The 14,993-nt window shown below is 35.2% G+C and overlaps 1 protein-coding gene across 1 annotated transcript; it reads left to right on the top strand.

Moving 5' to 3' along the window:
- The first annotated feature begins 9,513 nt into the window (after nucleotides 1–9,513).
- Nucleotides 9,514–11,424, top strand: LOC142597923 (uncharacterized). Its single transcript, XM_075734929.1, has 2 exons — nucleotides 9,514–10,635; nucleotides 11,326–11,424. Exons 1-2 carry the CDS (start codon nucleotides 9,514–9,516, stop codon nucleotides 11,422–11,424), a joined length of 1,221 nt encoding a protein of 406 aa, XP_075591044.1.
- Nucleotides 11,425–14,993: the final 3,569 nt, after the last annotated feature.

Genomic DNA, 14,993 nt, shown 5'->3' on the forward strand with positions numbered 1-14,993 from the left:
GTTTCTGAAAAAACCGAAACTACTAACATCGTGGAAAATACGACTAACGACAGTGCGGCAGTGCAAACTGCCGCAGAAAGCTTGGAATCCAACCCGGAAAACCCTCAAGGCCACAACCAAAGCGAGTTGATGGATTTTAGTGCTCAACTTAGCAGTGTAGTAATGAACGATCCGGAACTCATGCCGGAGTTGCTGCAAGAGTTGATAGCGCAAAACCCTATGTTAGTCCAAATGTTGTCGCTGTCGCCAGACCTCGTGACAAACCTATTAAATATGGACCATAACTTGGCCGGCGGAGCGGCTGCTTGCGCTGCCCAGCCGGAAAATGCAGCACAGCAAATCGCAGCTGCTACTCAGAGCGAACAGAACGTCACAAATATCCTTTCAGACCTGTCTGAGTCAGAAAAAGAGGCAGTAAATCGAGTAAGTTTTTCGGTTACTTGTGCCACAATATATTCGTTTTAGCTTTGTGAACTGGGATTCGCCTTACCACTCGCGCTTGAAGCATACATGGCTTGCGAAAAAGATGAAAATCTCGCGGCTGATTTTCTTTTAGACAATGTTAATTTTTTCAACAACTAACAGAAAGATATTTTGAGCCTTAAACTTTGTTAACAATTGATCTGCGGTAGTGTTTTTCTCAAATGCATGTTTTCCAACTAGCAAGAAATGCGGTATTTCTCGGATATCTTGTCCAAATCTAGCTGTATGTCCCCCAGATCTATGTACATTATCATGTTTCCTCTTATTATGCACTTATCCAGGTCGATCTAAGCGGGATGTACTTTTGGCAACTTACGTGGAGGGCGTTTTGATCTGAGCGCCGGACATTGACGTTTATCAGTTTAATATTCATAAAACTATCTATATTTATCAATTCACCTGATATTAACAAACCATTTTTCAGCTCAACGGTGACAACAGCGTTGAGTGACTCCAGTTGCGCAAACAAACTTTCGAATATCTATCAAAGTGCGTCTTGGCAGTGCTGCGTAGGGTTACTTACTATGACCATCGAATTCAGTAAAAATTAAACAATGGAGAATGTATAATCTCGGCTAAATGAGCTAATTGTTTATTTAAAAAAACAAACTAATTAAACTAAAATTATAGTTAAAATTAAATTTAGTTTGTATGGCTCGGGCTTGAATCACTTTTGCTTGGAGAAATCAAAGAGTTCGTCAACACAGATAACCCCTGTGCTAGGCGAATTAGAGATGCAAATGCAGGCGAATTTCTCTGCAAATATAGGTACGTAAGGGCTGTCAGGACTGCTGTAATTAAAAACATCAGCAGCGGGTGTTTTATCAGGTAAATAATTTCGTTCATACTGAAAAAAGCAAGTACAACCCAGAAATAAATGGGTATGTGAGTGCTCTGACGCGTGCAACTTTGCAAGACTTGGATTTTGCTGTATGAAGAGTTGATCATGTTTTTTGTAATTTCTTTGATTGATTGTAGTTGCAATTGGTCAATAGAAATCAAATCCAGTTTGGCGTTTGCAAAGATTTCTTCTTTTGTCAACCGGAGTTTGTCTTCAAGGGTTTTTATGTTAAAGTCAAAAGAATATATTAGATCCCAGAGCCTGAGCGCCTCTGAAAATGCGTGGTCGTAACGTTTCCCAAGCGCCTGTTTGGACAAAAATTCTGGCGGCGTGTAAGTATCTTCTTCGTCGTAGTGCATGAGATAATCGAACCGATCGAGCACTGAAGGCTGTAACCGTTCCGGGCTCATTTCTAACATCTTGCGTAAATAGGTAATGTACAACGAAAAGAGAAAATCCTTGGTTGTGCCTTTGATTGGCGTTTTTTCAAGTTCAAAAGCGATTACCAAAAGTTCGCTCTTCTTTTCGTAATCATTTTCTATGATTTTAACGAGCAGTTCCGTCAATTCGTTCCATAAGCTGCTTAGCACTCGCGCCCTAACATACTTTTGTATATAAATAAAAAAATCAACTAGTTCCTTGTTAATTATCGTCTTTAACACTCTAAGTGTGTCTTGTGAAAAAGAACTGTTTATTGATTGAACATATTGTTCAACCAATTCGTTTAATTTTTCTTTCAATACGTAGTGGACAGTAAAATTTGCTTGTTTTTTGATAAGAACACAACAGTATTGTGCAGCGTCTGCGTAATGATTTAGTTGATCAAGCAACGTTATAAAGTTTTCGTTATATGCTTTTGTAGAATCAAGAAAACTCGAAATCATAGAGGAACTATCCAACTGGTAATTATGACTAATCGAATTTAGTTGCTCAAACAGTTTTCGTCTGTCCGTTGAAATCTTCTGAGCGAGATTTGCAACGACACGAACCCAAAAATCTTTGAAATCTTCGATTAACAGGGTTTGCAAATCTTTAACATACTCTGTCTGTTTCGCTATTATGACACTTTCGTCGTATCGGTTCGTTTTTGTAAAAAAAGCTAAAATGTACTCATCCACAACTTTATTTATTTCTGTAAACTCGCATCGTAAAACAGCCGGAAGTTCGGCTATGATTTTTCTTGAGTTTATTCTGAACTTTTCGCACAATTCTTGGCAAATCTGGTCACACCTGTACTTAGCTACAATTAGCCGCTGCGAGGGAATGTTGATTTCATTTGAGTCTAAAATCGTTTTCCATACAGTTTGCATGAAGCAAATCAGTCCGTCAATGGGAACTAGTTTGCTATAAGTATCGGTGGTGGGACTTTTAACAATGCTGTTTCGTACCTTATTTAGTTGTTCTTTGGTTTTTCCATCTTCGCTTAGTAAACTATATAACACTTCTATTTTGAAAACGAAATAATCTTCAAACTTTTTATCTTTGTATTCTTCTCGTTTTTGAATGTCGGCCCATAAATTATTTAAGACATTGAGCAACTGTTTTTCCAGTATGGTAATGGGCGTTAGTCCTTCAGCCCAATCTCTTATTATGAAATAAATGTTTGTACGTTCATTTTTGCTTGTTGTTTCTCCAAATAAATCCAGATTTATTTCTAACACAGTTCGCAACAAACCGCAGTTGCTTGCATTGTACCGACCGATATCGTGGTACCAGATATTTATCAAAACTACGTCGGAAACTGCCAACAAAAACAAACTTGACTGGTGTTCAAAAATTTGTCGGTTGTCCCCACGCTCATTGCTATCCGTACCTTCTGAGTCTATAACAATGACAGGTTCATTTTCATATCTGCTAACCCAGATACCTTTCGTCGTTTGTTGACGCCCCGTCAAACAGTCAAGCTCGTCGAAATCCGTGCCAAACAATTTGTTGACTAAGGTTGATTTACCGCTCGATTGGGCTCCAAAAATAGAAATAACGTGATAACTGTTTGCTGTTATACCGTCAAACAATTGTCTAACTTCTGTAGAGTCTTCATTTACAATAGAAGTTTTATCGTCTATAAGTTGGACTTTCTTCATTTAAATGAGGAACAAGATGTTTTTAGATAGGATCAAAATCTTTGATTATTTTAATGAATAAAATTTGCTCAATAAAACAAAATATTTTATGTTAATTCGTCTTTATTGATAAGCGCTAATTTTGCTTTCCCGCTAGCAAATTACTGAGTATTTGTTCCGTTTTTAACGCTAGTTGTTCGATTGAAGTGCTATTTTTAGATTTTTTGTCCGATTTACACAGCCATTGGCTGTTTGACCTGTTTTTAGGGTGATTTCGTGAGTCGAGAGTTTGCTGCACATTCACTGATTTGTTTTCATCGAAAGACACATGTTCGAGTGAGGTTACAGTCTCGTGAAAAGGTTTTTGTGGGTCGAGCTTGTAATCAGACTCCCTCATGTCTAGATAACTTTTAATCTCTTCTTCAAAAAAATTCTTGCATAATGTATAAGTTGAGTACGACAATAATTTTATTGTGAGTATATTTACCAAAAGTGGAGTGTAAATTTTTATGAATTCATCTGCTGAGATGGCTTTTTTAATTTGTTTCATTGTTTCGACAACATCAGTAAGAAACTCATTCGCATGGTTGTACGAAATTATTTGCTTTATAACATCAGGAATGTTAATTTTCAGCTCTGTCACGTTAAATTTGGATAAGTTCCTTTTAATGACATTTAATAGTGTTTTAATATGATTTTTGTGTGTAGAGCTGCTGGTTAGCTGAGTGAAAATAATTTTTTTAAGTTCATCGCAGTTGTCAAGTTTGCAAAATAGCTAAAATAACTTAGTTTGCGGTACTTACATATTGCAGTTCATTATTGCAAACCTGAATCAATGTTTGGTTTGAAGTCGTGTAGGAATTTAAATAAAAGTGATACAATGGCTGAAAGACGTTGTTTCCCTTGGTTGGCGTGTATTTAAATATTTCAATCTAAAAAAAATTTGAATTTAGAAACTTACGATACTTGTTGCTATGCAAAGTGACAGTGACTTTTGCTCGACGTAAGAGCTTATTTTGGGCCAAACAAACTGTTCAATTATTTCAAAATGGGGTGATAAATAGAAAAAACAGATTTTTATTAAGCTGGCGATTATTTTGTCGTCTTGGGAGTCGAAGTGTTGGTAAAGCAACGGAAAAAACACGCCTTTAAAGAGTAAGTTTGAACAAGGGTAAGTTTCAAAGTCTTCGAGTGCCTTGATAATTTTGATGCTAGTGTGTTCTTGACTGATGTCGTTTTCGATTTGCCACAAGTGCAAATCGATGTTGACTAAGTATTCATACTGCTCGATGACGGAAAAAGCCTGTGAAATGTTGTTCAACAGCAAATTTTCTATAATCAGCTTAAACTCCGAAGGAATGTTTACTAGTGCGTAGAAGGATTCAATGTCTAGAGTGTGAAAACCCATGGATTGGCTTTTTTTTCTGAACGGCGCTGGCCAGTCCGAAACGGGTAAATCTGATTTTAGCAAATAAATATACAAGATAATAAACACAACCGAAATGTAGTCGTTTTTCGAGTTGACCGCGGAGGAATCGATCTTTGGGTCTACAAATCTGAAATCGTGAGACACTAGTATTTCTGTGTCATCACATTTGTAATAACTTGATGTTTTATTGTGTGAGTGGCAGAAGTTTGAACCTATAGATGTCGCGAACTTGAAACCGCCGAGCAGCCAATTTCCGTTAGGATCGATATATATGGATGCAGGGTTTATATTCGTGTGTACAAGTTGCAGTTTGTCGTGCAGAAAATTAACAGCGTTCAGCAGACAGTAAATTCCTTTTATCACATCCAAGTGATTTAGAAAGCTAATGTGAGTTTCCACAGTGCCCAGTACTCCGGTTGTTAGAAAAAACCACTTGTTTTTCTCCTGGGTTAAATTACTTTTTACAGAAAGAATATACGGATGTCGAAGCTTTAAAAGCGTTTTAACGTCGTGGGCTATCAGGTTAGCGAGTTTTCTACCAAACGAAATCTCGCTGGAAATGGGCTGAACTGAAAACTCGCTGATATATTCGTTGCTGACAACTTTGGAGCATAAATGGTAACCGTTATTTTTACCCAAATAAACACTGGTTTCGACACAATTTAATCTGTTTATGTCCAATCCACTGCCTGAACCCAATATTTTTTTTGTAATGGAGTTATTTGCGCATTTTGTTATTGTTTCGCGTATATAGTTTGAAACTAGATTACATGTATCCATAAAAATATTCGCTTAAAAAGAAAAAACACAAAAATATTAATTATATCTTGTTGTTGGGCATTAAAACTGGTAAGGTGCAAATTACACCTAAGGTATGAACCTGAGTAGCATTACACCGCTGGGATTATCGAAGTACCATCTGTTAGGTTTTTACTTATTAACCATTGCTTTGAGTGCTAACATACTTGGACTCCCAGACCTTACGCGGAGAATTATTTTGAAAACTTCATTTCCTACAACCAAGCTTACTCATGTAGACAAAATTTCGTCGACGCATTACTATTGTAATTTTGCTTTCTATGGCACGGCGTTCGCGAATTTCGCGTTGGAGTACGTTTATTTTTTCGAACATCCAAAAATAAATTTGATTTTTTTGGGTGTGAGCGTGATAATAGGGTTAGCGCTGTTTACGGTTAAACCTCTTACCTCCCCCGTCTTATATTTAGCTGTGATCTCGCTCAGTACGTCATCGTTTTTCGTGTTTAGGTCATTTTTATCTATTCAAGAACTGTGGCCCTCGCATACAGAAGTACTTAATGATATTATTGGTGCTGCAACTGAAATCTCTATTTTGGTTCCGTATCTGTGGCTCATCTCTATGAAATATTTAAGTCGTTCAAACAACATTTCTTACATCATTTCGACGTATACCATAATTTACGCCGGATACATGGTGTTCCAAGTTTTCCTTGTGCCGAACGACCACTTCGACAATTACATTACTCCAGAGCTACGAAACGAAATTGACAAAGAACCCGTTTTAGAGGTTGTGTTGATTAACTACATTTGCAGGAGATCCATAATTAAAAAGTTTTCAGATAAAACGTCCTTGCTGATGTTTGACAATGTCACCCTGCTGGACAATCATTCGATTGTTGAAAAATTTATCGATCCCCTTTATTGGCTGATGTGCTTGACAATGGCAATCGTGCTTTTTACAAAATTCCATATCGCGTTGACTTTTAGGCTGACGTTAGATTATCTAGCAGGAAACTCGATATTTTATCAAAAAGTCATTAATTTCCTGAGTGAACTCCTGAACATTTTCCTCGGTTTTTCCTTCTTTCCTACTTTAATTTTGACTCACGTAGCAGAGCGAACTTCATGTTGTTTACTGACTTTTATCTGCAGCATTTCCACTACGCTCGCAATGCTCTGTTATAGTATCCCTCTTATAATACCGCAAATATTTACAATTATTTTTATTTGGTTGTCTTCTACGCTAATCTATAACTACCTGTTCATAGCAACTCAAGATTACTTTGGTGGATCGTTCGTAGCCATATCTCAATTAATATCTGGTATACTCTCATCCATATTCGGGATTATGTATCCTTCCATCATGACTTTTTTCAATGAGCCCTTCATTTCGAGACTCTCTCCTGATGGTCAGTTGGTAATGTGGCCAACCATAAAAATATTCTCAACACAGATCCATACTATGTATATTGTTAACATCTGTTTTACTATTATGGCATCGTTCACAATTCTAGTTGCCTATTACGAATACTCTTTGATTGTAACAAAAAAAAAGAAACTTCTAGATGAACATTCACAAAGTCTTATTAAATCTAAAAGTTTCACCATTCCCATCGCTTATAATGAATAATATTGACTAAAGTTTTAATGATCATTAATTACTAATGTCTCATTTGCCCTTAGCTCATATGCTGATAATGTAGAAATTCTTGAATTTAACAAAGCAGTCTTCGTTTAAAAAACTTCTCTGGTGTGATGAGTGATTGTTTTCAAAATTATCAGTAATCATATTTCTACTTCTTATTCTTAGCATGTTATTATTTCTTTTCACTCTTATTCTTATTCTTACATGCATACTTTGAGAAAAAATTAATTTATTCCTATAATTCATGTGCACTATTCCTCTATGGTTTATAACTTGCTATGTAGTTGATTCTTTAACATCTAATAATAGAGCCAAATATGTAAGTTAGCTAATATAATTATTGCAGTCTTGTTTATTTTTGAATTCGAAAGATAGTTCATACTTAATTACTGACGAAGAACTTTTGCCGTGGTTTTCAGTTCCCGAACTAAAACCTGATGTTGTCAAATATCTTGCGTTGAATTCGCCATTAGAAAATCCTCTAGAAAAATGAACCCAATACTCGTTGCGTCTATCCATCAAGAATCCATCCATTGAATACTTTTCAGGAAAACTTATTTGAAGTTTTGACTTTGTCAGATTTTATTGTTGATTTTTCGAAAATCGTTCATAAATATCTCAGTTCGTATTTGATTAATAGCTATTGTGATAAATGCCTAAATATTCTCTCCTACTGATCAGAAATTAAATCTCAAAATAATTTTGCCAAACAATTTAATGGTAAATTTTAATTTCACTGGTTTTCTAAACTACGCTTTATTTTGACTCGATCTTGAATTAAATATTTAAACGTATTATTATATTTAAAGCATAAAAATCCAATTTTTTTCAATCGAAATGGTCATATTTTTTGTAGTAGTAATTTATTATGTTGTAACTACTAGATTATTCTGTCAATTTCAGTTGTTCAATCATTGTGTCTCAATACATTTTATATTCTAATTTAATAATAATTGTTCGAATAACTCATAAATTTTATAATCACCATATTCATTGACTAACAGAGTCGTACTAGCTAAAATTGCCTATGCAGTTTTTACTTTTTTTAACTTGTAAACGTAAACAACGGTCTTAAGATCATAGATCAAAATATTATCAAGCTTGTAATTTTAATGTTTCCTTGATTCTCTTAAACAACTAGGAAATTACTAAAAATCGCATTCAAAACAAAATTGAATATGTGACTCAAAATCTTACGAAAGAAATTGATTTGAAATAATTTTAGTTATCCATAATGGTAATGTTATTCATAGATCAAAATTTTTTTTACGTTCAGTAATTTTAATTAGGTTTTTCATAATTATCATTTAGGATTTAGAACTAACATCATAAACTCAGTCAAACAAGATTCTACTATCCACACAGGCTATACCAATTAAATTTTCTCACTTAGTGGGTTAACTAGATTATCAATTATGAAATAAATAATAATATTTTTATAATCATTCTAAGAGCGATTAAAATTAAATTATTAATTTTATTTTTAAGAATAATTATGTGTAGAACAATTTACTTAGATAATACTGGAGGAGCTTTTTCAGCCGAGAAAAACTCTTCAACTCTGAAATCAAGATTAGATTACAAGCCTCCTGTGTACTTAATACCAAGATGTAGTTTTGTCTTCAATCTGGAAGCAGAAGTGACATTAGTTAGATCTAACCTGCAAATTGAAAGAAAATCTCATGAACCATGTGATTTGTTATTAGATGGAGACGCAATCAAACTATTGAAGGTATCTATTGAAAATCGCCAATTGAATCAGGACGACTTCCAGATATTGGAAAATGGATCTTTGTTAATTAAAAAAGAAGCTATTCCCTCGGCGAATTTCACTTTGCAAATAGAAAACGAATGTTATCCAAGCATTAACACTATACTCAGCGGATTATATACTTCTAAAAACTTGTTGTGCACTCAATGTGAATCGGTCGGGTTTCGTAGAATAACTTTTTTTATAGATCGTCCAGATAATCTGACGAAGATTACGTCCACTCTTATAGATAGTTCTAATTCGTATGAAGTAATGTTGTCAAACGGAAACATTGTTGAGCAGGGAACTAATAAAGAAGGCAAGAAGTTTGTTACGTACGACGACCCTAACCCCAAACCGTGTTACTTGTTTGCGATCATTGCTGGTCCTCTTAAATCTTTAAGTTTAGAGTATGAATATACAGAGGGAGTTGATAAAGGCAAAAAAATTGACATCAAGATCTACTCTGAAGAAAAATATATGAAACAGCTCGAGTGGGGACTACAATGCGCCAAAAAAGCGTTTGATTGGGATTACAAATACATGCACAGAATCTATGATTTAGACCGTTTTGGTATCGTATGTATTGAGGATTTCAACGCTGGAGCTATGGAGAACAAAGGACTTACAACATACAACGTTTCATGTATTTTAGCTCATAAAGATTCTTCTACTGACGGAAGATTTAAGCACGTAAACTCCGTTATAGGACATGAGTATTTCCATAATTGGAGTGGTAATCGAGTTACTTTACGTGACTGGTTTGAAATAACTTTAAAAGAAGGTTTCACCAATTTACGAGAACAGCTTTTCAGCGAACATTGCTATAGCGAAACCGTAGAACGTATATCCGAGGTTAACTTCCTCAAGTCTTATCAGTTCCCTGAAGACTCTTCTCCACTAGCTCATTCAATACGACCAGAGACTATTGAGTCAGTAGACAACCTGTATACGGTCACTGTTTACGAGAAAGGTGCTGAAGTCATTAGAATGATGAAAACCATATTGGGTGACGAGCTCTTTGTAAAAGGTACCGATCATTATTTTTCTAAATTCGACGGAAAAGCTGTAACTAGTGAAGACTTCAGGGAAGCTTTGAGCGAAGCTTCCGGTATAGACCTGTCTCAGTTCCGTGTATGGTACGAACAAAAAGGTACTCCAAGCTTAGAAGTAGTTAAAAACTACTACTGCAAAGAAAAAAACGCCTACATCATTGTTGTCAAGCAGATCGTACCTGAACAGGATAATGAGAAAAAGATGCCCTATCCAATTCCCATTAAATTTAACCTTGTAGGAGTCGAGTCTAAAAAAGATCTAGTACCAAAAAGCGAAGAAATATTACTTCTGAAAGACTTTGAACAAGAATTTGTTATTAAAGGAATAAATGAAAACGGTGTGCTTTCGTTTTTGAGAGATTTTAGCGCCCCGGTATCCGTTAAAGATTTTCTGTCGAAAGAAGAAATTCTTCACCTTTTCAAGTATGATTCAAACTTATACCAAAAGTGGGAAGCTGTTCAACGTGTATTCCGTGATGAAATTATCAGAGCTTACAAATCCAAAGCTAAACAAGTCACATTAGAAGAAGACACTAAAAAATGTCTTGAATGTCTGGTCGACACAGTAGATGATTACGAATATCTTGCTATGGCTCTATCGCTTCCAACTGTGAGTGTCTTGCTTCAATACCTGTGTGATGTTGACCCGATAGAACTTGACAAAACCTGCAAAGCTGTGTATAGAGCTTTTAAAAAAGTTTTACATTCGCGAATGGAATCGTTATTTACAAAACTTTACGCAACTTGTAACTCTGCTGAATGGAACGCTGATAGGGAATCTGTCGCCAACCGTGCCATTATGAATAAAGCTCTCAACATCATCGCATCGATTGATGAAATCGATGCCGATGAAAACCCAAACAAGATCAAACGGCTTATTGAGTACTTTGACAACGCCAATTGTTACAATAACAAGTTTGCCGCATTTACCATTGCTTGTACCTGGCCGCTAGAGATTCCAGAAAGACAAATAATTATTGATAGAATGTATGAAATATGCAAGAATGACAGCGTCATGTTAGACGAATGGTTTGCGGTGCAACTATCTATTAGTAACCACCAAACCTGCCAAGTAAGTGAAGTTCTTATTAAACATTCCGACTTTATTGGAACAACTAATCCAAATCGATTCCGTGCTGTAGTGGGCGCAATGTCTAGAAACCATTACATTATCTACGGTGAGAAAAGCAATGGACTGAAAATAATTAGCGAGGAAATTGTCAAATTTGACAAAATTAACCCATATTCGACCGCGTCGGTTTGTAAGAACTTAACGCTATTTAACAATTTAAAAGAGGAGTTTCAAATGCGTATCAGACGTGTTCTTACTGAAATGCTCGAACAAACTTTATCCCCGGGTGTTCGAGAAATAGCAGCTTCGTGTCAAATCAAATTGTGAGAACGTGGGTATCGATCACAGTAAAACGTTATCATGTTGATTTATTTTTTCTTGTTAAGTAAACCAAAAATATAAACGTAATCAATGCCCATATGTAGCCTTCGTAAACATTTTTTAGTTTAGAAATATTATTTACAGCCTACCGGAAGTTTCAGCATAGTTAACTTACTCTTACATCTGAAAACACAAATTCGCTACCATCGCTAAGTTTGATCGTGCACGAATCGGTTCTGAGGTCCGAAGGGCTGCATTGCAAATAATCAATGTGTCTGTCTTCTCCAAAAAAATTTACCACGCTGGGGAAAAGTTCAAAAGCGTATTTTCCAATAGCACTTGTCTGCTGGTAGGGATATAAACTAAACTCTTTTGATAATACCCATTGCGTCAACTCCTTTGGTGGGATCATTTTTTTCGTCGCTATGTCTGAATCTTTCAAATGATAAAGCGTGTTTATACTCTTAGAATACTAAAAGATAATATTATTTGCAAGCACTTACCAATAATAACTCATTAGTCAAATTTCTATCTGCGAATTTTGTAAATGCGATTTGATCAAGTTCTGGGATCATTATTTTGTGAGTTATAACGTGAAGCTGCGGTCGGTTTAATGGCATTAAAACTGTTTTTTGAATATACTGATCAAATAATTTGAATGGAAATGTACTTTTCTGCTGAACCGGAAAAGTAATGTCGAACGCGTCAGCCAGAGTCAGATAGCTCCATGCGCTGCCTGGCTCTTGTTGAAGTATTGCGATTTTGTTGTTTACCACTTTTATATCTTTTACTTTAAACGGAGATGTCATCGAGTAAACTGTTTTACCTGTCCGCGGACTGATCATAATAAAGTCGTTTGTTTTGGTAACAACAATCATAAAAACGTCAAGAGTAGAGGCTACGTAGAAATTGTTGTTAGGGTCAGTTAAAATCAAATTCGCTTGATGATTATCAGTATCAAGGCTTTTCTTTATAAAATAGTACGAATCTACGTTTTCTATGACGCGTGCCCAAGACACTCTTTTTGTTTGATCTACCAATCCTTCCAAATTAATTTTGATCGTGTCGTTGTTTTCTTCTACATAAACTGAATAAACTTCCATGTTAAAGTCGTGAGTTTCATAATCTTTGTCTTGAACTTCTTCATAATTCTTAATTAATTGATTTTTTTCAACGTCTCTAACCTGAATCAGTGTCATTTCGTATACCAGTTATTAAATAATCAAATGGCAATTGTGTATAGCTTCAATCTAGACAAATATCGCGGATTCAATCTTAGTACTGCTAATTATTATAATTAGTTTATTTGGCAGCTTATTTTATTCAATATTATTTTTAAATTATCAGATTTTAATAAGCCTTAATATGGCAGATGAACGCCATATCGAAGTTATTTTACATGAGCTTGTTGATAGAACATGTGTAAAACTTATTAACGCAGTGGCTTTGTTGATATCATCTTTAACTGTACAGTCTCATTCTTCTGTCTACGTGTGTTGGTATAACAATAAAATTACTGCCAAGGTCCAAATGGGCATCATCAAAAACTGTCAACAACTATTTATGAGTCTTTCTGCAGATCTCGTGGTTTACCAAACGCTTTGTGATATTGATAAACGCCACGCTTACGCCCAGCAATTCTTGTCTAAATATTCATTTTTTTTAAAGGATTTGTTTTCTGATGTAGATTCGGAAGAAGAAAAAATAGTCCAAGGATTGTCTAATTTTGACTTGTACAAAACGCTGGCCCAACTTAGCTTGAACAGATCCATTAATGCTTTGAGCAATGAACAAATTAAAAAATTAAAATTTTGTGTGTTAAATGCGAATCCGCTGATTTTTCCGGAAAATCAAACCTTTAACCCTTATTCATTAGTGTCAACTAATAATGCAAAAATTGATGTCTACAAAATTTCGACTCAAAAAGACGGCGAGTCAGAAAACCTTGAATGGCTTTGCAAAGATTCCGTAAACGAAAATGAAAGTGTAGATCTTGATGGTGATAATTATATCTATAACCGTATTTATTCTTTTCCATAGGAAGCATAGATTATTTTTATTTCTTGTCTATTTTATTAAGGCAAAACCTATTTCGAACTTTGCTTGGTGTTACCGTGACGATTTTTTTTTTTTTTTTTATTGTTGTATTTGGCTGGCACGGGAGGCGAAGTACTACATGACGGTAGTTGTGAAAAGTTCGAAGAGCCAGCAAAAGAACTTTCGTAAACTTGTTGCTTTTCTGGACATTCCTGTGAGAAATAATGCATCATATCGTCCTGTTCGACTGCTTTGGCGCTATTGGTGTATTGTTGATGTGGGAATGTGTGGAAATTATTATTAACGTCGTGGTTTTGATTAGAATTATGAGCTGGGTATGCTGTGTCAATATGACTGTTGTACGAATCGTAATAATTCTGAGCTGCTATATAGTTGTAATTATCAAATATTGGAACTTGCTGATACTGAATAGTGTTTGGATAAACTGAACCGTATTTCTGATGTAGCATGTTCCGCTGTGGTGTTTCCCCATAATGCGTAGTTGGCATGTGTGGAAATGTGGAAGACATAGAACCTTCCACTGCGTGCTCATTTTGTTTATTCATATATTCATAATTGTCGTTATTGTAATTTCGAAACTTATCTTTAGGATGGTTAATTAAATATGCGTTAGTCAATTGTCTTTTAAAACTTTCTTGATGATAAAGTGAATCGTTAAAATGATTGCAGTTCGCGTTTGTTAACGATTTCTTAATTGTTGGCTGTCTCCTCTTAGCGCTCTTTTGCATAATGATATTATTAGTTGTGTGCAGCATGTCCCCGATTGACAAGTTAGCTTTATTACCCTCTAAAACATGAAAATTCTGCTCATGAATATTATGAATATTTCGCTTATCAGTGTGAGACTGAGGAACTCTTGTATGCTTGTCTATTTTCAAATTTTTTTTTAGTTGACTAACTAATTCCTCAGGATTTGTTCTGTACAAATTGATTAGTTCGGCGAGTTCTGACAGGAAATCAGAAACTGGAGGTTCGAAGATTACTTTCTTGCTTAAGAAAGCTTCTGCCAAAATGGGTGAAGTGAATTGTACAGCTAACAAGCAAAAATGTTTCAAGTAGTTTTGAAATTCGGACATTCGTAAACACGGATTTTCAGCCTCTTGCAATTTTTTCATTGCTTCATTATCGATCTGTGTTTTGATACAGATAAAAATATCAGCGGATACTAAATCAATAAACTCTAGCGAATCCGTAAATAGTCCATTTAAATTTTTATGTTCGAGACTAACCGCTGCGGAACATTGAATTTTTTCCCAGTCGTTGTGCAAAATAGGCTGCAAAATAACGAATATGTCTCTTGAATAAGCATTTTCTTTCATCAATAACCTAATACTTTTTGATTTTGAACTAGGAGCTTTCGTGCTAGATTTAATATTAAAATGGTTCAGTAGTTCATTTGACAACGTTAATCCTGATTCTAATAAAGAGTTGAAAAAGTTTTGCGTCAGTTTTTTTTTAAAATCGCTTTTTAACCTGGAGGTTGTCGAATCGCATATTTCGCCATCTTCGGTGTTCAG

This window comes from Dermatophagoides farinae, unplaced genomic scaffold (genome assembly GCF_024713945.1).
Source record: "Dermatophagoides farinae isolate YC_2012a unplaced genomic scaffold, ASM2471394v1 contig10, whole genome shotgun sequence".
In the NCBI taxonomy this organism is placed as follows: domain Eukaryota; kingdom Metazoa; phylum Arthropoda; class Arachnida; order Sarcoptiformes; family Pyroglyphidae; genus Dermatophagoides; species Dermatophagoides farinae.

Bases quoted from the DNA above. Each gene is read 5' to 3' on its own strand.
- LOC142597923 (XM_075734929.1), top strand. From the start codon at position 9,514: ATGCACAGAATCTATGATTTAGACCGTTTTGGTATCGTATGTATTGAG. The intron at 10,636-11,325 runs GTGAGTGTCTTG...TTAAAAGAGGAG, and splicing joins TGGCTCTATCGCTTCCAACT to TTTCAAATGCGTATCAGACG.